The sequence below is a fragment of the Cupressus sempervirens genome, chromosome 2, assembly GCF_028749045.1.
Source record: "Cupressus sempervirens isolate cs-2001-9-10 chromosome 2, ASM2874904v1, whole genome shotgun sequence".
NCBI classification, from domain to species: domain Eukaryota; kingdom Viridiplantae; phylum Streptophyta; class Pinopsida; order Cupressales; family Cupressaceae; genus Cupressus; species Cupressus sempervirens.
In genome coordinates this window covers 761093655-761120469 of record NC_143119.1, presented here as the reverse complement: position 1 = coordinate 761120469, position 26815 = coordinate 761093655, and the positions used below count along the sequence as shown (strand labels likewise).

Sequence of the window (26815 nt, the reverse complement as noted above, 5' to 3'; positions counted from 1 at the left end):
GCGATCCGGATACCATCAGATCAGGATGAGAGCAAAGGACATTGAGAAAACAGCTTTCCGATGTCACTATGGCCACTTTGAGTTCATGGTTATGCCATTTGGTCTAACCAATGCACCTGCTACATTTCAAAGTTGTATGAACCAGGTATTCAGGAAGCAGCTGAGGAGATTTGTCTTGATCTTCTTTAATGACATCTTGGTCTTCAGTAAGACCTGGGAGGAGCACTTACATCATCTAGAGGAGGTGTTATCTATTCTGGAGAGAGAGTCATTGTATGCCAAGGAATCTAAATGTGAGTTTGGCATGACTGAGCTCCTTTACCTGGGGCATATCGTTAGTGCAGATGGCGTTCGGGTTGATCCCGAAAAGATTAGAGCTATTGTAGAATGGCCTACTCCCACAAACCTTACACAGCTTAAGGGATTCTTTGGTTTATGTGGTTTTTATAGGAGGTTTGTTAAGGGATTCTCACAGATTGCTACACCCTTGACAGATCTTACCAGGAAAGGAGCCTTCGTGTGGACAGGGGCATCACAAAGGTGTTTTGAGCATTTCAAGCAGGTAATGTCTTCATGTCCAGTTCTAGCTCTACCGGATTTCACGAAGCCTTTTGAGCTTCATTGTGATGCATCTGGTGATGGGATTGGAGCAGTATTGATGCAGGAGAAGCATCCCATTGCATTCGAGAGTAGGAAGCTCCGAGGAGTTGAGAAAAGTTATTCTGTCTATGACCGGGAGATGTTGGCCATAATGCATGCATTGGCCAAATTTCAATCATATTTGGTAGGTGGACGTTTTGTGATCAAGACTGATCACAACAGTATTAAATACTTCATGAGCCAGCGTGATCTTAATGACCGGCAACAAAAATGGGTGACTAAATTGCAGGCTTATGACTTTGACATAGAGTTTGTCAAAGGTAAGAAAAATGTGGTGGCTGATGCCTTATCTCGGAGACCTCACTTATGTGCTCTGGCAGAGATTTCAGGAGATTGGAGAGATCGGATTATAGCAGAGTATGTCGGAGATGCTTGGGCTTCTGGATTGATTTCAGGTACCATACAGGATGATCGCTATGAGGTGATAGATGGATTGATCAGAGTTCAGGACAGGGTTTATTTGATTCCATCATCACATTTGAGAGAGGCGATACTGAAGGCATTTAATGATGCACCCACAGCTGGACATCCGGGGGTCTTCAAGACCTACAGGCAGATCCGAGAGCGGTTTTCATGGAAAGGGCTCAAGGATGATGTTCAGAGGTATGTCAGGGAGTGTGTGGTTTGTCAACAGAATAAGGGAGAACACACATTTCCTGTAGGTTTATTACAGCCCTTGCCCATTCCTGATAGGAAATGGGAAAGTATTTCGATGGACTTCATCACTGGTTTACCACGAGTACAGGGAAGGGATTGCATCTATGTGGTGGTGGACCGCTTGACGAAGTTTGCTCACTTCATTGCTATTTCGTCCACTTACACAGCAGCACAGGTGGTAGAGCTTTTCTTTAAAGAGATATTCAGGTTACATGGGTTGCCCAGATTCATTGTCAGCGACCGGGATAGTAAGTTTATGAGTGTTTTTTGGCAAGAGTTGTTTAGGTTGTGTGGTACAGATCTTACACCTAGCACTAGTTATCATCCGCAAACAGATGGGCAAACAGAGATTGTGAATAAATGGGCGGAAGGATATTTGAGGAACTATGTAACTACACAACAAAAGGCTTGGATCAGATGGTTGCATATGGGAGAGTATTGTTATAACACCACTTATCATATGTCCATCAAGATGACTCCTTTCATGGCACTCTATGGTTATGAAGCACCTAGCTTCATGGATTTAGTTTTGGGGGACAGTAGAGTGCCCAAAGCCAAAAACTTATTGCAGGATAGTCAGGACATCCTGAAAGTGCTCAAAGAGAATATACAACAGGCCCAGAATCAACAAAAATTGTATGCTGATCAGCACCGAATAGAGCGCAGCTTCGAGGTAGGGGATATGGTTTACTTGAGGCTACAACCATATAGACAGTCATCGCTCAAGAAGAGCGGAGCTGAAAAGTTGAAACCTAGATTTTATGGTCCATACAGGGTGATTCGCAAAGTGGGCAAAGTCGCCTATGAGCTTGAGCTTCCAGAAGGCAATCGAGTGCACAATGTGTTTCATGTGTCTAGGCTTAAGAAAGCCATTGGTCAGAGTGTAGTGCCTTCTGCAGATTTACCCCCTTTGGATGAGGAGGGGAAGCTTGTGTTAGTAGCTGAGGCTATTCTGGATACCAGAGAGAGGAAGCTTAGAAGCAGGATAGTGAAGGAGTATTTGGTTAGATGGAAAGACCTGCCAGAGGAAGATTCTACATGGGAGAGTGAGCAGGTTATTCAGCAGGCTGGACTGAGATTGCTTGAGGACAAGCAATTTCAAGGGGGGCGGACTGTAATGTCCCCATTTTAGCAGTTGACCAAGTGTGTGTGCGTTAGCCTTGTTCTACATGGTCCCGAGGGCTAACGAAGGGTTTAATGGGATCTTGGAGTGTTTTGGCCTAGTCATTTCCAGTTTGGGCCAAAACGAAGTTGATTTACTCAGTTTCAGGCATACTTACTATTTTTAGTAAGTCGGCAGGACACAGTGCAGGTCAATTTTGGTGATTGGATTCGATACTCCTCGGTGAGAGCTTTCCGATGAGCTATCACTCGCATTATTCGGAGTTCGATTGCTAATACATTTTAATGCCTGAAGTTTTATTAAAGTAACGTCTAATTTAATTGTAAAATATTAAAGTGTTACTTTAATATTTATTTTATGGTGATGTGTACCCAAGGGAGACATAAGGGGTATTTTAATATATGTTTTATATTACACATCTTTTATCCCACCTTGCCCATATGAGTTGAGCGGACCTGTGGGAATAGAATAAAAGGAAGCATCTGTGGCTTCATTAGGCAGGTTGAATATGAGAAGAAATTGGTGTGTGAGTTGCAGCTTTGTTTTCGGCATTTGAGGACGTCTATCCTCTCTTGTAACATTCTAGACGTCATTCCCTTGGGGTTTGGCCTTTGGAATTCTTTGTTTTTGGCTTCATTATCAGGCAGTTTAGTTGCATTTCCGGCTACAGGCAGATTTGGTATTTTGCTCATATCTTCTTCACTACTTGTCCGACGCTTATGCCGCTTTGAGGGAATGGTATTACGAAGGTAGTGGACTGATTGAAGGACAAAGTATTGTAGCAGCAAGTTCGTAAGCATGGGCTGGAGTATTATGACAATATTGCTGAAGTAATTAGTGAGTTGATAAATCTGCCATGTATTTGGTTTTATGAATTCTGAAAATAACATTTTATTAGCAGCAGTTCATTTCCACTTTGCATATTATTGTAGTTCCCTTCTTGTTTATGTTGTATGATACCAATTCCATGCATGACACACAACAAACAAATAAACGTTTGATTTCCGGAGTTATAAGGGGTTTTAAGAAGTTGAATGCAAACTGTTTGACATAATTCCTTTCAGCAATTTGGTTTAGTTTTTTGGGACATCCAGGGGTGCCCATTATAGTGGTATCAGAGCTTCCTTGCAAAGTCTTTCATAAAGTTATAACCGGTGGGTGCCCATTACATTCTCAACCTTAAAAAAGTTTGATTTGGATTTTTTTGACATCCCTTATCCGTGATGAATCTGCAAAAATTGTTAGTAGACAGATACGGCCATCACTTGACAACTTGATAGAACCAAATTTTGGTAACATAATGAGAATGACACAGTTCATTGACTAATTTTTTTTTAATAGTGAAGTTTTCTAGTCATTGGTGTGCTTTTTTAATTTTGTAACTTACTTTTCTTTTGCAGCTATATTTATGCTTTATAATTTTAAATGTTGCATTGATTCTGTCTCTAATTCTAACAAACCATTTTTGTCTAAGAGAAATTGAAATGTTGTACTGACCTCGTCGTCAATTTGAAATTAGTTAAGCCCAATAGTTGGTGCAGAAAACAAGGTAGTTGGTTTATATGAATCCCACCTTGCACCTCTTAGTCACATAAGCAAGTTGACTGTAAATAGTGGTGAGGGGGATGTGTAGTTGGGATATAGCCCTTGTGTGTTGACTTGGATGCTTCTACTACATGGTATGCCACAACCACTTAGGAGGATGAGGAAGCCTTGTGCAAAGGACATAACTATGAGTGGCATTACAGTTGCTTGTGGTTCGAACAAGCCAAGTGAGAACCTTTATCCTCTCAATGAGGAGCAATACAAAATTTATTGGTTTTATATTGTATTGATTTGACATTTGATATTGACCCATAAAATATCTTTATCGCTATTATTTATATTTCCATTTTTTTTGGGGGCAAATTATGAGAAGTTTGCACAGGAGATGGAGGTCTTTTAATGCAAAAAAAGAAGTTATAAATATATACACACACAAAGGCCGAACCCATCCATGAGAACTTGGAGAAGAAATCACCATACAATGACCCCATACAACTTGGTATTATGTTAATGTTTGTAGTATGTGTGGGGTGTGAAAAATCAAACTATTGCAGTCACTGATTATTAATCTCCTATCACAAATGATTATTAAACTGCTGAAAATAAATTCCCAGCTAATATCGAAAAATAACACAACTGCAACTTCACTTAAAATACGGAAAGAAATGTGCAACAGAATCAACACAATATTTTCGGACAAATTGTCCCTGGAAAAACCCCTAAGGGAAAACCAGTTCTACAGATGAGAAATTATATTAAACTTCAGCAAATCAAGAGATACAAAATTCCTTGCCTCACACTGGCAGAACTCCGACAACCTCCTAATTTCTCCCGTTGATATTTCTCACTGCTATCCCTGCGCTAACACTGCGCCCTTGCTAACACTGCAAGACTGTTTGCTAACACTGCAAACTGCTTCACAAAAGCTTCTCCCTTCGCTAACACTGCAAGACTGTTTGCTAACACTGCAAACTGCTTCTCCAAAAGCTTCCTTGCTAATACTGCAAGATTGTTTGCTAACACTGCAAACTGCTTCTCCAAAAGCTTCCTGCCTCTCTCCAAATGCCCCCTAGACCCCTTTTTATACTATTCTCGTTGGTAAACCAACGATCGAGATTAAAACAAACCAACGGCTGAGATTAAGACAACTCAACAGCCAATAATAGAATTGGTTGCAAGGTGTCCAAAAGGGAATCTCTAAAATTAGTAAATAATAACCATTTACTAATTTTTGGCAAGTGGACAAACAACTGTCCAAACCACCCATAAATACAACCGCTATTCATAGATAAGGACGAACAGCTGTCCAAGCTACCCATAAATAGTGCTGCTATTTCCGGGTCAGAAATAACAACTGTCCAACTAACAATAATTAACACTCCCTCTTAGCGAGGAAGCTGTTCTGCATGACACCCATCTTATCTCTGAAGAAGATAAATTTGGCCTTTCCCAAAGCCTTCGTCAGAATGTCTGCTACCTGCTCATCTGTAGGTATGTATTGTAGTCGAACAACTTTCTTCAATCTGCACACGTGGGTCTCTTTGCTGTGTGCTACAAAGCCTTCTGGTTGTTCTATGTATACCTCCTCCTTCAACTCACCATTGAGGAATGCTGTCTTGACATCCATTTGATGGATCTGCCATCCCATCTGTGCTGCAAGTGAGATTACAGCTCGTATAGAAGTATACCTGGCAACTGGAGCAAATGTCTCCTCATAGTCTATTCCCTCCTTCTGAGAGAACCCCTTTGCCACAAACCTAGCCTTGTATTTCTCGATGCTACCATCTGCACCGTGCTTTATCTTATAAATCCAGCGTGATCCAACTACAGTCCTATCTGTTGGTCTAGGTACTACCTCCCACACATCATTTTGCATTATTGAAGAATATTCCTCAACCATAGCATCTCGCCATACCTGATGTTCTGCAGCTTCCTGATAGCTAGAAGGCTCACTATCTACCAACTGACTAACATAGTCATTGAACTTGGCTGGTTGTCTTCGCTGTCTAGTACTCTTCCTAGGAGCTCCCACAAACTCCTGAGTATCCCTTTGTGCACAATCTCTGATGAAGTGATATCTGATATCTATATGTTTAGACCTATCATGAAACACTGGATTTTCAGACAACTTGATGCAACTCTGATTGTCACAATGTATCACAGTAGTCTCAACCTTCTGACCAAACAAGGCTACTAACAACTTCCGAAGCCATATAGCTTCACATGTCGCCATGCTAGCTGCTATGTATTCTGTTTCTGCTGAACTTAGAGCCACAGACTTCTGCTTCCTGCTGAACCAAGATACAACTCCTGATCCCAAGCTAAAACAACACCCTGAAGTGCTCCTTTTGTCTGTTGTACTTCCTGCCCAATCTGCGTCAGTATAGCCTATCAACCTGATACCTTCACCTCGAACATATCTGATCCCATACTCGACTGTACCACACAAGTAACGTAGCACATGCTTAGCCGCTCTCCAATGCATTCTCTTTGGTTCAACCATGAACTGACTAAGAGAGTTTACTGCAAATGCTATATCTGGTCTAGTGTTGACCAAATACATAAGCGAACCAATCAACTGTCTATATAAAGTGGGATCTACATCTTTCTCCTTAGATGTATCGTCATGCTCTGTGCTCACATCCGGAACACCTGTCACTGTCTCACGAAGCAATCTAAGTGCTCCATGATGAATATGGCCCAACCTCCTATGCCATAGCTCTCCAAGATCTCTAGGATTATTGTCGCTCATAAGTGCCTTAGGAGTATCAAACTGCAATCTATAAAGGCGACCACTCCTAACTCCAATAGTTATGGGTGATTTCCAATCCTTGTGCTTAATCAACACATGTGTCCCTCTAAAGAGTACATTATACCCCCTATCCTGAAGAACAGATACAGAAATCAAATTCATACCTAAGCCCGACACATATAACACATCATGAAGAGGAATTATCTTTCCATTCTCCCTCTGAAACTGAACAGTCCCTTTCCCAACAGGGTTGAGTTTGGACAAGTTTCCCATAGAAATCTGGATGTTGGTGTCCTCCTCCTTGTAACTGGAGAAGTACTCTCTAACTCCTGTCATATGAAATGACGCCCCACTATCTATATACCAAACACACTGTGAGGTTGAGCTAACCATACAAGCTATGAGTGCAAACTCATCTTCCATTCTGCTGGAGAGTTCTTCTGCACTTGCTGAAGCTGCCACCTGCTTCTTACCCTTTTTCCTCTCTGGGCAATCACTGACATAGTGGCCAAACTCGTGACATCCAAAGCACTTAACCTTAGAAAGGTCCTTCTTCTTCTTTTCACTTTGTGAATTTGATCCTTTGCTAGATCCCTTCTTTGCTTTCCCTTTACCCGCTAGGGCAACGTTCTCTTGTTCCACCTCATTTTTCTGACTCTTGTTGGCCCCATTGACAAGACTTAGTCTAAACTCCTCCTGAGTGAAATCAGTCCATAGTCGATCCCAACTCGGTAAAGTATCTCGTCCACTGACAACTTGAACAAAGACACTCCATTGTTTAGTAAACCCATTTAGGGCTATTCTCACTAGCTCATCATCACTAGGGCTATCTCCAACAGCTGCTAACTCATCCTTGACAAGTCTGAGCCTGGTGAGGTAACTTGTGACGTCTTCTCCCTGATTCATCCGGGTATTCTTTAGCTTCTCTCTGAGAATCAACTTCCTGTTAGTGGTAGCATTCTGGTACAGATTTAGAATGGCGTCCCACATCTTCTTTGCTGTATCTAGCTCCGAGATATGTGGAACAATATGATCCTTGACACCATCAAGGATAATCCTCCTCGCTTTGGCATCGTCCTTCCTATATGTTGCAAGCTGTGTTGCATCCGTTGGTACAGGTACACCACTGGTAGCATAATCCTTGATACCATTCTCTTCCAACAATAAAGAAATTCTGGCCTTCCAGACACCAAAATTTGAGGCACCATCTAATCTATCCTGATCTCTCAAACCAGCTGAAGCCATCTCAAGGGTTTAAAGCAATAATAAATCTAAAGAGATCAAAATTTCTTTCCTAGGGCAAAACTCTTCTACCCTTAACAATGCTTTGATACCATGTGAAAAATCAAACTATTGCAGTCACTGATTATTAATCTCCTATCACAAATGATTATTAAACTGCTGAAAATAAATTCCCAGCTAATATCGAAAAATAACACAACTGCAACTTCACTTAAAATACGGAAAGAAATGTGCAACAGAATCAACACAATATTTTCGGACAAATTGTCCCTGGAAAAACCTCTAAGGGAAAACCAGTTCTACAGATGAGAAATTATATTAAACTTCAGCAAATCAAGAGATACAAAATTCCTTGCCTCACACTGGCAGAACTCCGACAACCTCCTAATTTCTCCCGCTGATATTTCTCACTGCTATCCCTGCACTAACACTGCGCCCTTGCTAACACTGCAAGACTGTTTGCTAACACTGCAAACTGCTTCACAAAAGCTTCTCCTTTCGCTAACACTGCAAGACTGTTTGCTAACACTGCAAACTGCTTCTCCAAAAGCTTCCTTGCTAATACTGCAAGACTGTTTGCTAACACTGCAAACTGCTTCTCCAAAAGCTTCCTGCCTTTCTCTCCAAATGCCCCCTAGACCCCTTTTTATACTACTCTCGTTGGTAAACCAACGACCGAGATTAAAACAAACCAACGGCTGAGATTAAGACAACTCAACAGCCAATAATAGAATTGGTTGCAAGGTGTTCAAAAGGGAATCTCTAAAATTAGTAAATAATAACCATTTACCAATTTTTGGCAAGTGGACAAACAACTGTCCAAACCACGCATAAATACAACCGCTATTCATAGATAAGGACGAACAGCTGTCCAAGCTACCCATAAATAGTGCTGCTATTTCCGGGTCAGAAATAACAGCTGTCCAACTAACAATAATTAACATGGGGCTGAATCCAGTCCTACTGAATTGAGGGAAAAAATTTAAAAATCGTAAAACTAGTATTATGTTAATTTTAGTAGATTCTTTTTTCTATTATTCATATTTGGGACACCGGATATGTATTAGCATTGGGTGCATGTAGAAATTGTATGGAAGTTGATTCTTTATTTTGGTTTTGCAAATAGGGTATATCTGTAAAGAGATTGGTTGGGTGAGCACGTGAATTGTCAATTGATAGAATATGATCCTATTAAGTAGTGTCGAATTACTTGTAATGATTCTCACAAAATTGTATTTTGGCTTCTATAACACAAGTTTACAAACCATTTTTAATTTCTGTGCAACAATTAAGCCTTGTGCTAAATCTGTTGGTGCAGGTTAATGCAGGGCCCATGAGTCCAGGACTGATATCTTTGTATACAGTTTTTCTTTGCTGGTCTGCATTGGTAAGGTTGGTTCCTTGAACAGAATCGACATGCCCACCATGGTTTTTGAGGCATTAGATTAAAGATCAACTGTTATGTATACTTGTTTTGTGCTGTGGCTTTTACTCTATGATTGGAAATAATAAAATTTATGGTTGATTTTGAGTAACTGCAAACATTATATAGTAATTGATACATGATAACTTGGATGTTGGCAGTGAACCTGATTCAGAAGTTTGTAATCGTCAACCACGGCTAACTGGAAGGGGTGATTGGATAACTCTCCTGGTATCACGACAACTTGTCATTTGTAATCCTTGGTTATGTCATATATGCATCCCACTTTTAGCATTGAAATTATTTTCTTATTAGTGTTGTACCACAAACTATTAGAGCTATTAATATTATCAAGTTATCTTTCAAGAACATTCTGCATGGAAAAGTTAATCAAGAAGATTTAAAAGTAAGCTTAAACTGTAATAATTGTTTTGAACTATTATTGCAAATAGTCTCTGTAGCTAAGCAAATAGTGACCCTGAGTATTTAATGGAGAGATTGGAATGATGAACAACCACCATTAACGCCAACTGCGAAGACTTGATGTTATTTTTGTGAAATGGATGAGTTTTGATTATTATTTGTTTTTGCATTTGCCATTAGATATTGTATACTAAGTTTAGGATAAAAGTTTATGTAATATCCCTCCAATCTCTAAGCAATTCGTTTGTAGGGCAGAAAATATAACAAGGCTTCATGAGGGGTTCAATTTATACAAGGCTGCTGCTATTGACTTGAAAAATGTTTTTTTTGAGATCACATGGAAGCACAGGAGTTATTGACTGGAGAATATCAATGATATACAAATGTTGATATGTAGCTGCAAAACAATTATTACTGAAATTAATATTTTGCCCATTGTGGTGAATGAATTAACAGGATTCCTTATTATGTGGTTTGACTAGCATCTTTGATAGCATCTCAATAATTGTCATTGATACATACACACAAATGGCAATCCATGGGCATCGATGACTTCTTAGAGTTTATAAAGACAACAATGGCAAGAGGCTATCTCAGCAATAATATTCCACATGTTAAAAACCAATAATATTATTGCTGAAGCAAATTCATTATGATTGAGGGTTGATCCCCTGTAAGAATTATGTACAATGAAGGAGAAATTCAAATAAGTAAATGAGACATCAATAAGACATCAGTTGAGACTAGTCAGCGCTTTCTTAAGATACCACGAACTAAATTGGCAATTAAGGAATTAATGAAACAATAAGTGACTTCAAAAAAGGACAATTGATGTAATTGCCACCCAAGGAACATATTACAGTTCGCTTGTTAAGAATAGTTAAAATCATTAGTTAAAGTGGATTAGTTATTCCATTTACAAAGAGATGTGATTGCTAAATGGGTAAGTTGGATTAAGAAGAGTTGCAACCCAAGATCGCACCTAATCTTGATACACCAAAGGAGGTTGGAATATCGTTACAAGGCATCATCAATTATTCCTTATTAGATATTTGTTCTTATTGGATTGCTCAAGTGAGCACTAGCCTTCAGCAAATCAGGTTGCATATAATTTAGGAAACCAAGCAGGAGCACCACCATCTTGAATATATTCTGTTCAGATCAGACACAGCAATATTATCACTATAAGCGATATTGGTGACAATCTCATGCATATAGAAATTCTAATAACATTATCAGAGACTGGAATAAAACCTCCATATGCAATCAGAAGTAGCACTAAGATTGCTATAAGTGATATTGAATATATTTGCATACTTATAAAGATAGATCAGGAACGGCAAGAGACATCATTGCTGTAAGTGATAGAAGCAGATTTTAACATATTCCTTGGTGCCATATCAGAGAAAGCTATAAACAACATTTGGGAAGAATTGTATTAATGTATCAATTCATATTATGACAGCAGAAGGGCAGATTATATAAATATAGAGCATAGATGATCCTTGAATCAATCTAATAGATATATCAGAGATAACAGTGATACTAAGTTGTATATCACATAGCATCATACCATAAGTGGGTATCAATATGACAATCATTTATCAAGTAAATTATAATATATCATTCTTATATTAAGTGATTTCTGTTATCATTCTAAGAATGGATGTTTAGAGTCTTGGATTTTAAGAAGTGATTCCGGTTATCATCTCGCAAAGGCTGACTAAGTTTTGACCAAGGCATCCTTGTCAAATGTTGTCTTTGTCTTCACCCTCTTCGTTGTTACGTGATTCCCACCAATTTTTAAATGACAAGCGATTTGAAAAGGGACAACCTGGTAACTGGTTTAATTTTTGTCGTTGAAAACATTGTTTAGAGAGAAATATGATTTCCCATGGTCAACGACATTAGCTATTTGCTCTATTATCTCCCTCCAGTACTTTGAGATCTGCTTCAAGTGTCAGTTCAAAAGTATCGTTCAGTCCCTCTCTCTTCACCCTGTGAGATTGTATCTTTAGAATTTACTTAAGAGTATCATATTCGATGGGACAATATAACATAAACAAATTATTTTGTTATCTCCGAACCAGATTGGTTGGTAATATGGTGGAGAGATGAAATTATTTGAACTTGATGTGTTATTAAGAAAACGAAAAATAATATAACGAATGCATGATATGCAATGTAAGTAAGTGTTTTCCTGGAAATCTAAAAAATGTAGCAATCTCTGCAAAACAATCATCTGCAACAAAACTAAGCTGCTTCCTTCTTGGGCAAAGAACCTCAGTATTTACAATCAAGTACAGAAAAGAAATGAACTCCAAGGGCTCATTAAGGTATTTTGTATTTGGAATGAAACAGACTCTGTGAGGGATGGATGAGGACAAATTGGGTCGGCAGATGCTGAGAAACATAGTGGATTAGTGTCTTTGGATTCAGATCAGTCCATTTCACAACTTTTGGTCTTGGGTGTTTTTTGGCATCGCAAGCTTTGATGAACAAACCACACCCTTTAATGATTTCATATGGTTTCCACTGTATTTTATGTGGTCATACCAGGCTATAACATTCAATTTCAAGCACCAGCAAGCTAGTTGTCATGATCTTGCTCTCTACCATACAAATCAAGATTAAGCTTCAACAATTTTAATTGTTTTGAATTTCTAGATTTCAATGCACCTGTTTTTCATTCTTTTATAGATTCTAATCCATGTCAAATATCATTGAGTGGCAGTTACCATGAGTTTGTTTTGTTGGATGTGGCATTATGAGTTTGTTTTGCTGGACATGACATTATGAAGGAGCAAGATTTGCTTGATGTGGCATTAACCTTAGTTGCCGATTTGTGAAATGAATCCAATTCGGGCATGTGAATCAGATCCGTGAATTTGGGATTTTCTTTTCCAATTATGATTTGTGGAGGTGTGTGCATGTGTGTGTCTGTGTGTATATATATGCAATGTATATACTAAAAAATAAGAGAAATATAAATAATTTCTAAACTAAATCATTTCATTGTATGAATTTATGATTCTAGTATGGATCTATGAATCTAGTATACTTCATAATTGATCTATTTTCACAATTATAAAGAAAATCAACACATTCACATTGAATTACTGAATTACAAACTGAAAAAGCAAAATAGAGAGCAAATGAATTTGCATTATGAATAAAAGGGTCGTTTTTAGAGTTTGAAGCAAAAATAAACATTAAAAAATGCATTTGGGCCCACCATTTTTTTGTTTTTATGTCTTGCATTGCCACTGATCCACGCTGTATCCACAGACGGAATCAAGGATCCTGCCCAGATCCAACCTGTATATGAGGAATCCCGTAACTAAGGCATTAACCTTACATTTTGAAAGACTTTGTGTTACGTACACCTTTCTTTATACATTTAACTTTTAGATTACTTGGTTGTGGTACTGACCCTCTATATTTTAGAGAATGCAAATTTTAAGACTCGGATTTTTGCAAACATAATTTTATTTTGGAAATGAAGTTAGTAAGTTTTTGGGCGTCTATCTATATATTGTGTGATGTTTAACCATAATTAATTAAATGCTATACTTTATTTATTGAATGCGCGCTGTTCAATTCAACTTCAATGGGTGTATTGATGTCTACTGGCTATGTTGAGCATGGAATGAATGATTTTTATTTTGCATTTTTCAGAACTAATACTCTCCATATTTGGGCCATACTGAGTATGAGTGTAATTACTATGTCTCAGCAATCCATCTCCGAGTGTGTCTATCTGAGAATGCCCAACGGTAGAGAGCCGATTATAGTTTAGGGAGACGATTTCAGTGTCAAAATACTGGAAAATAAAAAAGGTTATTATTGGATTAATGTTTGACGATTATAGTTTAGGGAGACGATTTTAGTGTCATTATACTGGACAATAAAAAAAGATAATTATTGGATTAATGTTTGATAAATTACCTGGCTGTATGTTTGTGTGGCATTTGTACGGAGAGGTAATCTACAATTTTACACATCAGATTATATTAGAGCTGGATCTTTCCGTCTTATATCAAAGATCAAGGCGCCTCACAAAAAAGGAACTATCACAAAACTCTAAATTAGCTGAATTGGTTCCTTAACGCTAGCCATTTTTAAATTTCTGTTGCCATTCATCATCAATGTATAAAATACACCGTATTACTGAATATTATGCGAGCAAACATCGATTTGGATTTTTAATGATGTGTTCATTCCTTTTGGGGTATTTAAAACTTAATCAGGGAATAACTTTTCATTGGGCAATGATTACACATGTAATTTTTTAGCGTATTCTAAAAAGGAGTTCATGTAACTCTCAACTATTTGGATCTCATATTTGGATCTTAGAATCTTAATAAATTTCAACTTTCAGAGCTTTGCGTTTGGAGCTTTCACATTAGTTATGGCAACACTTTCTACAGGAATTGATCCCAAATCGTTGTCGGTAAGATTGCATCCTAATTTTTTTTTATGTGACTACCCAGCCATTTCTTGAAACACAATACAGCCAACACCATTTACTGATTTAAGCTTTGGGATCAAATTTGATGCAGATGGCTACAAAAGAGAGCAGTACGGACAATAAAATTCCGTACGGATATGGTTTCTTCCATTTTATTTTTGGCTTGGCTTCAATGTATCTCGCCATGTTATTTCTTGGTTGGAATTTGCAGCACACTATTGAAAAGTAAGTTGAAATCATTTGCCATGTCATCCTTAGTTCTATAGCTTATAAATTGGTTTATCTGATTTATAGTTTCAATTTTCACTTATGCTCTTGATATTACCTAGTGCTTTATCCCATCTTGAGATCAGAGAAGTTTGTGCCGGATATTATAAATTATGCCTTAAGTTTTGACTGAAAGTGATCGTCTTGTATGTGTAGGTGGACACTTGATTTTGGCTGGGCAAGTGTATGGTTGAAAATAATAAATCAATGGCTTGCAGTTGGTTTTTACAGTAAGTGATCTCAGAAACCTGCTGGAACCAAAAGTTTCTTTCCTAATGTCTCCATTTAAAAATTTGGTTACGTACATAAAAAATTAAGAGTAGTGCGATTCATAAGATAGCTTCTAGGTTCACCTGTGCATGCTTTTCGCGTTTTAAATCATCCGAAAAGGAGAATGAAGGAGAAGTCTGTTCCATGCTTGAAATTTTTTCAAGTTTATGTTTTGATCTTTACGCATTTGAAGGCACATCCGTGGCGTTCAAGCACATTGCATATTGCCGTTATCAGGCATACCAGTAATTAGTTTCATGTTCTATAGTTTCCGATAATGATGCACTCAAACACATCTGGCAAATATGTATTTTTAAATGTATGTTGTATCGATTTTAGTCTTGGTTCTGATTTGGGTGCTCTGTTTATCTGCAGTATGGACAATGACTGGTTCATTGATTCTACGGCGGTGAGAAACAAAATACCGACACAAAGTACTACTTCACCGCTTGATTGAGGATGGGTGCCCGTGGCCTTCATCCGTCATTGTATGGTTTTGTTCTGTAACGGGGCAGAGGGGAGCTCTTGATGAAATTCAGAATTGCCACCATAGTAATTGTATAGCGAGACATGCAAATTTTTGTTAAAGCATGGTGGTGGATACCTCGAAGCAAATGGGAACTGAGATGGTTAGGTCACCTATTAAAATATGATCCTGTTTAAATGGGTTATTGTGCTGTCCGTAACTGTCAAAATTTTGTTTCCCTAAGAAATGAATATCTTACTTGCCATATATCGGAAAGCTTGCTGGAAACTATAGAATCCAAGAACACATGGTTACACGGAGTCTTTTTTTTCTAACAAAAAATCAGACTTTCTTTTGTAAAGGAAAATAACCTTTCATAAATATACGCATCAATTTACAAAGGATAGTAAAACATTGCTTCTTAAATATGGAGAAAGGTGCTTAGCTTTATGATTAAACAGTACAGATTTGGAATTTGATTGTTTTAGGTCTTTAAAAGTTTTGTTATTTTTTTAATTAGTTTAATGTCTTGGATCTTGTGAGTTTGAGTTTATTGTGTACTAGTAAAGTAAGGGTGATTTCAGAAGTCAGTTTACATATATGCATAATGTTTATCTCATTTATCTTTAAAATCTTGATCTTTGTGTTTGAATGCAATGCATATATCCATAGAATCTCTATGTACAATGATAGAAAACGAAGTACTTGGTTGTGTTCTATAGGCTTAGAATCAATTATCGAGTCTCTAGAAAATAAAATAGAGATATATGTTTAAAAAGTTGCTCCAATCCATATGTTAATTGACTTTGTGTGATGTTCCAAGGACCCTTCCAAGTTGTAGCTCATGTATGGTCCACTTTACACATATGGCTCAATAGCCCCCTCTTGAGGACACCTTGCTCTATATGTTGGCCTAACACGATGGACACTTGTACGACCGTACCACTTGGCATGTTCCAATATGTGGTGGTGGCTATCCAACCACAAAATTGGTTTTATTTTTCTTACATTTGAAAAAAAACTAAGTGTTCTCCTTTGTAAGACGAACCAATTTTGTGGTTGCATAGCTGCTGCTACTCGTGTACGATTTCTGTATGTTATCCATATGAGATCACTTTCTGTCCTTGCATTTGTATGACAATGCCTCTCAGCACGACCCTAATGTTGTCTCTTGTAGAGCAACTATATCCTACCTTGTATGGTGCATAATGCTTTTGTAGTCCATTCTCTTGTTCCATCATATGCATATGGTCTTCCTTGGGTTTGTCATGCACAATGTAATTTTGAATGTTTTAGATGTGTGTTGTTTCAATGACAAAAAACAAATGCAATGGTATCATGTGTGTGTTATGACTCGGGAATCTAAGATAGTTGTTGTAGAAATTGACATGAGAATGAACAATTGATTGGTATAAAATGCCACGAATTGTTACAATTCATCTTCAAATGAAGATTTCCCCAAGTTGCATTAAAGTGAAAAATAGGATAGTTGCTAACCATTGAAATTGCGAGTATCCCAATAGGGAGGATTTTGTACCTTAGAAACAAAAGAATGCGTTGTCCTTACAGTGCTCAACCAACAAATGAGCCCCCCAATCCTTTAAAGTTCGAAACATGAAGTATATAGAAGGAACCTTGGGTAAAATGTTGGTCGCCACAATCTTCTTTCCTTTTGCATCTTTAGTCTTAAGGTTATATGTCCAAGTCTTAACTCATTTAAAATGACTTCCATCTTCCTTGTTGAAAATTCTCTCGGACTTCTATTTGACATATCTCTTAGAACTCACCTTCTTGTTGTCTACTTCAAATGAAAACTTCTTGAAACTTTGTGTATACTGGTTGAGGGTCTCCATTCATTGAATGCCCAACATGACATTTTTGTCATTTAGATCTATCACAAAGAATCATTTGTCATTGTATAGTTTCCCATGCTATTGCTCAATTATGAAATCACGAGTGTAGGGTAGTAAAGTTCCTCCTACCACTCTTACCTCAAATCCCACATTCTCCATTGTGTACAAATCCTTCTTAGCAACAAGGAATGAATTGATGAACTTGTGTGGCTCCAATATCAAGCATGACTATGACTTGCTCCTTTTGAAGTGTGACTTGTTATATCTAGAAGTTGCAGAAAGTGTAGCAATGGAACCTCCCTTTTGTATAAGTGTGGCAATCCTTTTTGCATGATTAGTCTCTTCCTCTTGCACTTCGGGTGCTTTACTTTCTTCCTCATCGTTAGGTAACACCTCAATATAGTGAATCTTCCCCTTACTGAGACAATAGTGGCCAAAACATCAATGATCCTTGCCTATGAAACAAAGCTTTCTCCTTTAGAGCTCTTGACAAGTGGCCTCATCCATCAAATACTTCTTTTAAATTGGCTTCTTATTTTTTCCCACTTCTGTGAGAGGTGGTGGGGAATGCATATAATATTTGGAAGAAGATGGGGTTGATATGTCACGTGCCTTCTTGATCGTCGTCATGAGTGTGTTGGGGTTGAAAACTTTGATCTAATCCTTAAGAGGTTCCATGAATAACACAACCAATCTCCTCTTCTAGATGTCTATAACCAACACTAATTGTCTAATGGTCTCGTTTGCTTCAGTTGTGCCAACTCCAACACCTTAAAGTTGAGCTCTAGATCCTTCTTGTCAAAGTGGTCTGTGGGTCTCCTTGTGAAATTAGCATATAAAATGACTTGCAATCACTGAGGGTGACCATACTATGGTGCTACCATTCACGAGCAACTCCTTCCAAGTAAAGTTTTGCAAACTTGATTGCCTCTTCTTCAAGCATTGGATTGAGTTGGAAGTAGGTATCTTTTTTCTTTACCTACAGTTGTGTTGATGTTTTCTTAGACCCAACAAATGATGATAAATTTATCTTCCCAATCTTTCGTCTAAAGTCATCGTTGCAATGGTCATGTCTCTTGGAATATCTCATCCGCAAATCCACATAATCCTTGAAGGGTAATTCTGCTCCAAATTCGAAATCAAGCCAATGTTGTCAAAATTGATTTTGCATCTCCAACAAGGTAGACTCTTGTTCTCCACGTTGTTCAAGGCTCTAGGAAAATGTTAGAATTGTTGGTCATGTAGGAGCACTATGTGTGAGGCCTCTCATTGACAAAATTATCATCGTGCCCATGATTACCTCCATTTGCCTATCCTTCTATTTGTTGGACTATCTGCCAATGTTACCCTTTGAGATTCATGACATGGCAAAACCACCTGTGTTCTATAAGTCTAGTGGTTGTATTGGGCATTGACAGGTTTTAATTGGAAAGGTTAACACTAAAAGGGGTCGAGAGGGTGAATCGATACTTTTCAAATTTTAACTATTAATCCTTTTCATGACATAAACCGATAGACTGTCAAACTATTAAATCGATAAACCTTCTTATATAATTGATAGCATTGGTTATAACTTGAAAATTCATATGCATAAAAGTAAATAGCATTGAAACATAAGCATTCACACATCTATAATACGTAAGTTTTGGCATCACATAAAACCCTTGGTTAGAGGGCAAAACGACAATGGGGATGATACCCACAACTTCATCACTATAGTAGAAAAAAGTTGTTGATTAGGCTTACAATTGTGTTCCCTTTTGAGAAACTTACCTGGTAAGGAGTGACTAATAAAATGTCAGTTGTATTTGTAGTCTGTCAAGACTACTCTGCTAAGAGGTTTCATCCCGACTACTTGGCATTCACCTTGTTGAAGGATTTACAGAAGTTCCTATATGAACTAACAATCCTATAATAGACTATCTTGATTAAAAGATTTTATAAACCTTGTAGAAAATTGATTAAGTATTTATATAGGATAACATGACCTGAATTTGCTTATGACTTAAGCTTGTCATATCATGTTTATACTCTGCTTTAGCCTTTTGCTAAGTGTTTTTCTTTCCACCTTTTCATCTATTCTCGATTCTGCTATATTTTTTGTTGTTGTCTCTTCTCTTCTTCTCTCTTTTTGATCCTATCACATCTTAGTTTTTATCCTTCATCTTTTTAACCCTACACACAATTTGGTCCTTAGATTTTAGGGTTGATCTCTTTTCTCCTTTTGTTGTTGGCTAGAAAACAAAACTTCCTTAATACTATACATGTTTGTCTCATAGCTCTTAAGAAAGGTTCAGTTTGCATATCTTTACTACCGTGCACTTTCTCATCCTTATGATGGATCATGTAGCATGATCCGAAACGTTGATGGTAAAAAAACACACACAATTGAATCCAAAAAACAATTTATTTTATTTTACAAATGGATTGTGGAAATCTGATAATGTTAACTATACATGTTGATAGTAGGTCTATAACATCCTTATTACTATATACTCTGATAGTAATGTCTTCGATAATTATAATCCAATAATGTGTTTGTACAATGATAGTGCCATTGTGTACTGATAGTGTAATTGCTTAAATTGACTCCTTGAATGTTCTTTGAGTATTCGGCATCAATGACAAAAATGTATATTATATCCACATCATACTCATGAAATGCCAACAATCTCCCCCTTTTGCATTGATGACAAAACATAAACTTCACTTTGTACTTCACTTTTCTCTGTACTCTCCCATATATATGACTTCCCCTATTTTTCGTTTTTCAAAATCTTTTTGTATTATTTTGTATTTGATATATATGTACTTCTCCCCCTTTTGTTTATGGCAATCAATGCCACTAAACATGATAATATAATGTACATGAAAAATCTAGATAATCTACAATTTGCTCATAATAGTTGTATACCTTGTTTCGATGAGCAGCACTAACAATTCCAATGTGCTCTTTAGTGTTGTTAATGTGAGAATATGCTTTTGTAAATCTTATGCAAAATTTTCTAAACCATCTAATGTACATACATCTTGCATCTGAATAATTCTTTGTGCTTCTGCCAGGTTAATCTTCATGACATCAACATGTAAGCTGATCATTCTTTGCAATTCCAAAACTTTGGCAGTTGTCTTCTCCTTTTTTTTTTTGTTAGCTCCCATTCCTTTGCAACTAACTTCTTGAGCCATATTGAATACTCTACAATATTAACTAAGAAGTCTAGTGCTCCAATATGACTAGTTCTTTCATTTTGAACTTCCATAATAATCACGTCTACCTCTGTAGTGAATGTATCAAAATTACATAGCACAGTGTACATTGCCGTTGCTTTATTTAGAATTTCGTGCATGGAAATTATACTTTGTTGTAACTTGCATTTTAATTCTACAACTTTATTTGACAAAACTTGTTTTGTTCTTTCTTCTACCTTATATTCTGCCTTTTTTGCTAATTGATCCTCAAGATTTGTACTTGATGCCTCCATTATGTTCAAGTAAACTTTTAGTTGCCTTGGTAGCGATTGGTCTTTATTGACAACTACATCAGGCATAAGATGCTCAAACAAATAAAGTGTCTTGTTAAGTACTTGTTTCCTCATCTTCTCTTTTTTTTCGTTTCCCCTTCGAATCAAGTTGCTTCTGACCTTCTTCATGAGTTGTCTTTCTATTTTTATCTATTATTATCATCATCATCTTTACCTTTTTTGTCCTTCCTCTCCCAACCGATAGTGACTAGGTTGGATTCACCTTGACTTTGTTGCTGAAAACTATCGTTCTTCTCTTGTCCTTCTTTGTTACCTGAATCCTACGGTTGATTGCTAGAGTCACCTATGTCCTTTTCAACAATATCTTCTGTTGCTGTCGGTACTTGTGAAATTGGGGGCGTGTGTTATTGTTCAGCTGATATGGGTTCTGCTCATTCATAGCACTTAATACTTCCTCTGTAGATATTATTGTTTGACTCGGTAACTCAAGTGATTGCACAATAGTATTGCTTACTGATACAAGTGCATGTTGGTTGTCCACTACCTTCTCAATTGTATCTCATCGTTGCTAAACACCTGTGGTAGTGTCTTTTCTAGTCTCTTGATCATTTGTCTGTATTTGTGCAAGATTTTCTTGCACACTATTTTCACCATCTGACTCGCCTTGCTTACCATTAATATCTTCAATAATCACTCGTTCGTTATCGGATTCCTTCTTGGGTGCAATGGGTGTATTAGAATTTAACTCATTTATAGTAAAAACATCATTTGTGTTTGAAGTACCTGCCTCTTCATAGGCTTGATTTTATTCCTTTTGCAACTCTTGAATCCAGACTTAATATTTTCAAACAAAATATGTTCTCTGTCTACCAACACCATAGTTGTCAAAACTTTTGTCTTAAATGCCTTACTATATTTGTTCATCCATACTTCTATTGCATTTACTGATAAATCGGGTTGTAATTCTCTTAGTATTTTCTTTCTTTAAGTCCTCTACTATGTGATGTGCATAGTTCAACCATAATAGAAATGTAGCATACAATTCCTTAGGAACATTAAACTTTACATCTCTTGGATATATTCTAGATTCTCTAAAAAAATTCAATGAATCCTCAACCATTTTCTTGTCAGTTTCCAATAATTTTGCAAATGTTGTGGGAACCATCTTCCCAACTAATCATGTATCAATAGTATACCACACCAGTTCTTTGGGGTATGTTAGAATCTTATACATTCTTCTGCTTGATTTTCTCCCCCATGAACTTACCTCTTTTTCCAATTCAAATTTTTATTTTCTCGTGGACGGTGGAGTGCTGACCTAACTCTTAGTAATCCTCCTTTCAGCTTTTGAAGCTTGTGTTTTCCTTCTTTTGAACACTTTTTCCTGTTGGTGTTCATGATTCTTTCCTCTACTACTTCTTCAGGGGTTCTCATTTCAATGTCATCTTCACTTTCTTCCTCTTGTTCAGTGATAGAGACAATGGTCTCTTATGGTTTCTCCATGCTTTTACCTTTCTTCTTCTCAGGTGTTGACGATTGTGTTGAGACCATGGCCTGTGTGACCTCCTTCATAGACAATTAAGTTGCCAGTAGCATTGTGGTGCTTCTCTGAGGCTTTCTTGATCTTTTTATCCTTTTTTGGTGCCTGGGATTTTGTTGCTTTGTTGCTAAAAACTTCTTCATATGGAAAAAAAAGGGCAGCTGAGGTATCCTTTAGCAAACTCAATATGTAGTTGACATACCTAATGATCTCGTGTTATGTAAGCTCATAATCCAATTTTGAAACCTAAGATGTTAATACTTCCCTTTTTTTTCCTGTTGCATCTTAGTCTTTATCCTTGATCTTACTGTTAACCCTACACACAATCTGGGCCTTAGATTTTAGGGTTTTTCTCTTTTCTCCTTTTGTTGTCAGCCAAAAAACATAACTTCCTTAATACGATGCATGTTGTTGATAGTAGGTTGATAACATCCTTATTGCTATATACTCCAATAGTTATATCTTTGATAACTCCAATTCGATAATGTGTTTGTACATTGATAGTTCCTTTGTGTACCGATAGTGTAATTGCTTATCGACTACTTGAATGTTCCTTGAGTATTTGACATCAATGAAAAAACTATATGCTATATCCTTATCATACTCATCAAATACGAACAATAGGTCGATTTGTAACAAGTAATACAAGAGCTTGGTCACAGGTTCAAATCTCCTTAGGTAACTCTAGTTGGGGGGGGGGGATTTGGACTAACCACCAATGTTACTTTTCAAGATTTGTGGCGTGGTTTAGCTATTGCTTGTGTTCTATAAATCTAGTGGTTGTATCAGGCATTGATAGGTCAATCTCTTGCTGCAACAACAACCCTAGCTTGTAATATTAGCAAAAATAAATGGGTTTTGCCAAATTGTTATTGTCCCTTCACCAAAGTCTCACCAAGTTTTTCATTTACTAATGTCTTGTTGAGTTGTTGTTGCCATCTTATAAGCTCCTATAGAAAATTCATCATCCCAATGATTGATTCCCCTAATATTGTTTGTTGATTGATATTTTTATACATCCAGTGTTACCCACAGGTTCGCAAGATCACCAACTTTGATACTACTATGAAGTTTTGATAACCCTTCTTGGTCCTGCACTGCCACCATTCTTTCTCCCTAGCTCACGTACTCTCCACCTTTCTCATATAGCTCGATGACTCTGTCTTGATGACAGCTCAGCTTTCTTTGTATGTAAGCCTAACATGATGGATACTCATACGACCCTACCACTTTGCATATGATGATGTTTAGATTTTCCACCGATGTATGGTTCCCATATGATTTGCTTTATGTTTTTACATCCTCAATTTTTTTCCCAATGTTTGATGACACCACCTCTCTTAATGACAACTATATCTTGTGTTGTATGGTGCATATTTATTTTGTACTGCATACACTCATTCTATTGGACACATATCATCTTCCTTCAGTCATTTTCACACAATGCAATTTTGATTGTATTTGGATGTGTTGTTTCAATGACAAAGAATGAATCCGAAGGTATTATCTTCATGTTATGACTTGGGAAACTAGATAGTTGTCACATAATTTGACACAAGAATGGACAATAGATTGACATATAATGTCGATAATTATTACAAATTTTCTTCAAATGAAAATTTTACTAAATTATAGAGAAGAGAGGAATAAGGTGTTGTCAACCACCAAAACTATAAGTATTTGAATAGGAAGGATCTTGCACCTTTGAAATGACAAACAATGGTGAGCTTCCAATCGGAGTTTGCAAATACAAATAAAAGATCAAATTCACATGCCTACAACAATGACTAACTCAACCTTATCAATGGCTCCAAGAAACTTCCTAAAGGGTTACAAATGTGTCGACATGACCAAAATATCTTCTAACTAATAAATAAATAGGGGCTTAAAATATATTATTATTAAATTTCAAAGCCATAAATAATCAAATCTTTAATTAAATTATTTAATTACATAAGAGAGATTACAGTCCTTCTCACCAAAATATTGCTCACAACTTGAAATTTTACTAAGGGTGGATCATGAATCCCTCTTATGATTATCTTATGCAATTTTGAGTCACATACTAAATAGATTTTATAAATTTAGTAGAAGATATCATTAAAAACCTTGTATTTGACCATCCATCAACTAGTATGCAAAGGCGTCCTTGGAGTACTCAACCAACAAATGAGCCCTCCAATCCTATAGAGTTTGAAACAAGTATATTGGAGGAAGCTTGGGTAAAATATTGGTCATCAATGTCTTCTTTCCTTTCATATCTCAAATGTCAAGGTTTTATGCCTGAGTCTTATCTCATATGAAAATAACCTTTATCTTTTTTGTTGAAATTTTTCTTAGATCTCTATTTGACATACCTCTTAGCAAAATCTTCTTGTTGTCCACCTCAAATTAAAACTTCATAATCTTGAAAGATCTCCATCTATTGAGTGCCCAATATGACATCTGTGTAATTTAGATCTATCACAATGAAATAATTCATCGTTATATAGTTTCCCAAGGTGGTTCTCACTTGTGGAATCACATGAGTGCAGGGTAGTAAAATTTATCTTGCCACTTTTAACTCAAATATCTCATGCTCCACCATGTGCAAAGCCCTATAAGAAACAAGGGATAAATTTATGAAATTGAATGTGGCTCCAATATCAAGCATGATTATGTCTTTCTCCTTGTGAAGTGTGTCATGTATGCAAAGTACTCTACATCTAGAATTGCAAAAATTATAGCAATGGAACCTCCCTTTTGCACTAGTGTGGAAATCATCTCTACTTGATAAGTCTCTTCCTTTCACTTTAATTTTTTCTTCATCATCAAATAACACCTCTATGTAGTGATATAATCACATTTTTATTGGGGATTGCATTTATAAATATTTGTGAATCCCCTTCTAGGTGTAGTTGTTTTAGTTTGATTTTTTGTTCAAAATCAATCACAAGTAATGTTGCATTGACCTCTACATGATTATTGGGTACCTCCTCAAGTTTTTTCATTTCTAGTGCAAGGATATTACCATCTAAATTTTGCACCACACACTATGCACCTAACGACCCCAAATTTCCTTTGGAAGAACCATTAAATTTTTCCTTAACTAACCCACTATCAAGCTTCATCCATTGCACTTCGTCTCTTCATATGTTTAAATTTTTTTTGTACAATATTATGCTAAGGAGGTTGAACCACACCTTTTTCTCTTAGCTTTGTTAACTATGTGATGATGTTGGTTATGAGTTTTGGTTGTTTTGCACATACTAGAAGTGGTTGGTTCTTAGACTTGTCCTTTCATGAACTTTGATAAGTATCTCTAAGTTTTAGATCTTTTGAATAAACTTTTCATACTTTTTCAATGATCTTTAGTGGTTGTTCAATGCCACAAGTAGCGGATGTTACTCGTGTTGATTATTAAGAGGAATTCTTTGGTGGTTTTGAAAAGTGAATAACTTACCAATGGTAAGATAGAAAGACATTATATGTGTAGCAATTATCCTCAATATATAAGACACAATTCATCTCATACATAACCTCCATGCCCATTCTTAGACCTATTGACTTATTTAGTTGGCCATTGCTTTCATGTTGTAGAGTAGGATTACCTTGACAATACATGGTATTTTCCAAATTTGAATACTTGTCAATTAATTTATTCTTCCTTTGATAACTTTTTCATGTGAAATTCATAAATATTGTGTATTCCAATATTTCAAGATCAACCTTTTTTATGAGGAGATGGCTTTACCTTTTTGGTTGGCTTCCTTTTCAAAGTTGTCAACTCTCAATCGTTTTGAAAAAATTGTAGACATTCTTCTTTGAGCCTTCCTGAAATTTGCAATGGAAATGGTCAAATATTTGTAGTACGGTTTAAATCAAAGAATACAATACTGTCAAAACAAATATTTGTATTACAATATTTGGAGGTTGTAATGTTAACTCAAGGAGCACAACATTGACTGTGTTTAGGATACAATATTTATATTAAAATATTTCTTAAGGGAGTACAACATTGAAAAAGAAAATATTTGTAGGTTGATGTAATGTTAAGGAGTACAACATACACTATCAAAAAAGATTATTTGAGGATTGCTATTAATTGGAAGAGGAATGCCTCTTATCACCTTAGATGTGAAATGACTAGATAGATTAACTGCAAAGAAAAATGGGAGGACAAACCTGATGTCTTTTGTAGCAAATACGTGTGAGTGATACTTCATCGTAGACTATCAATCATATGAAGATATCCATAAGAAGTTTGAAAATACTTTGAAAGTGGACAATCTAAACAAGCTCTTTAAGGAGACATGACTTAACAAGTTATCAAACTTGTTAATACAAGCCCATGTGTCATAACACATTTTCTTGATGATTTTGCACTTGCGGTCAATGATAGCACCTACCCTTCTAGATGTCCATGAGTTAAATAAAAAATTAGCTTTGAAACCAAATTTCTCTATTATGTGCAAGGGACAAGATTAAATCCATAGGAAATTTTGACATGTTAGTAGCCTATATTTGAGGTCCTCTCCCAAGGCTCTCTAAATTTAATCATATATGTATCTTCATAGCTATTACTTACTAACATTATCCCCCTTTCAACTCACAACTGTGACACTACCAAGCTAGAAAAAGTAGAAAAACTATTGCCAATGA

At 36.6% G+C, this 26815-nt stretch overlaps 1 protein-coding gene across 5 annotated transcripts in view; it reads left to right on the top strand.

Moving 5' to 3' along the window:
- LOC149575664 (uncharacterized) overlaps nt 1–15757 on the top strand; it is a 68877-nt gene extending 53120 nt beyond the window's left edge. For all 5 annotated transcript variants that reach the window (XM_089815426.1, XM_089815428.1, XM_089815427.1 and 2 more), the window contains 6 exons: nt 9298–9371; nt 9564–9633; nt 14207–14278; nt 14388–14521; nt 14720–14793; nt 15209–15757. In XM_089815426.1, coding sequence (XP_089671552.1) covers nt 9298–9371; nt 9564–9633; nt 14207–14278; nt 14388–14521; nt 14720–14793; nt 15209–15246 — 462 coding nt within the window. In that variant the 3' untranslated portion in view covers nt 15247–15757. The remainder of the gene's footprint in view (nt 1–9297; nt 9372–9563; nt 9634–14206; nt 14279–14387; nt 14522–14719; nt 14794–15208) is intronic.
- The last annotated feature ends 11058 nt before the right edge of the window (nt 15758–26815 follow it).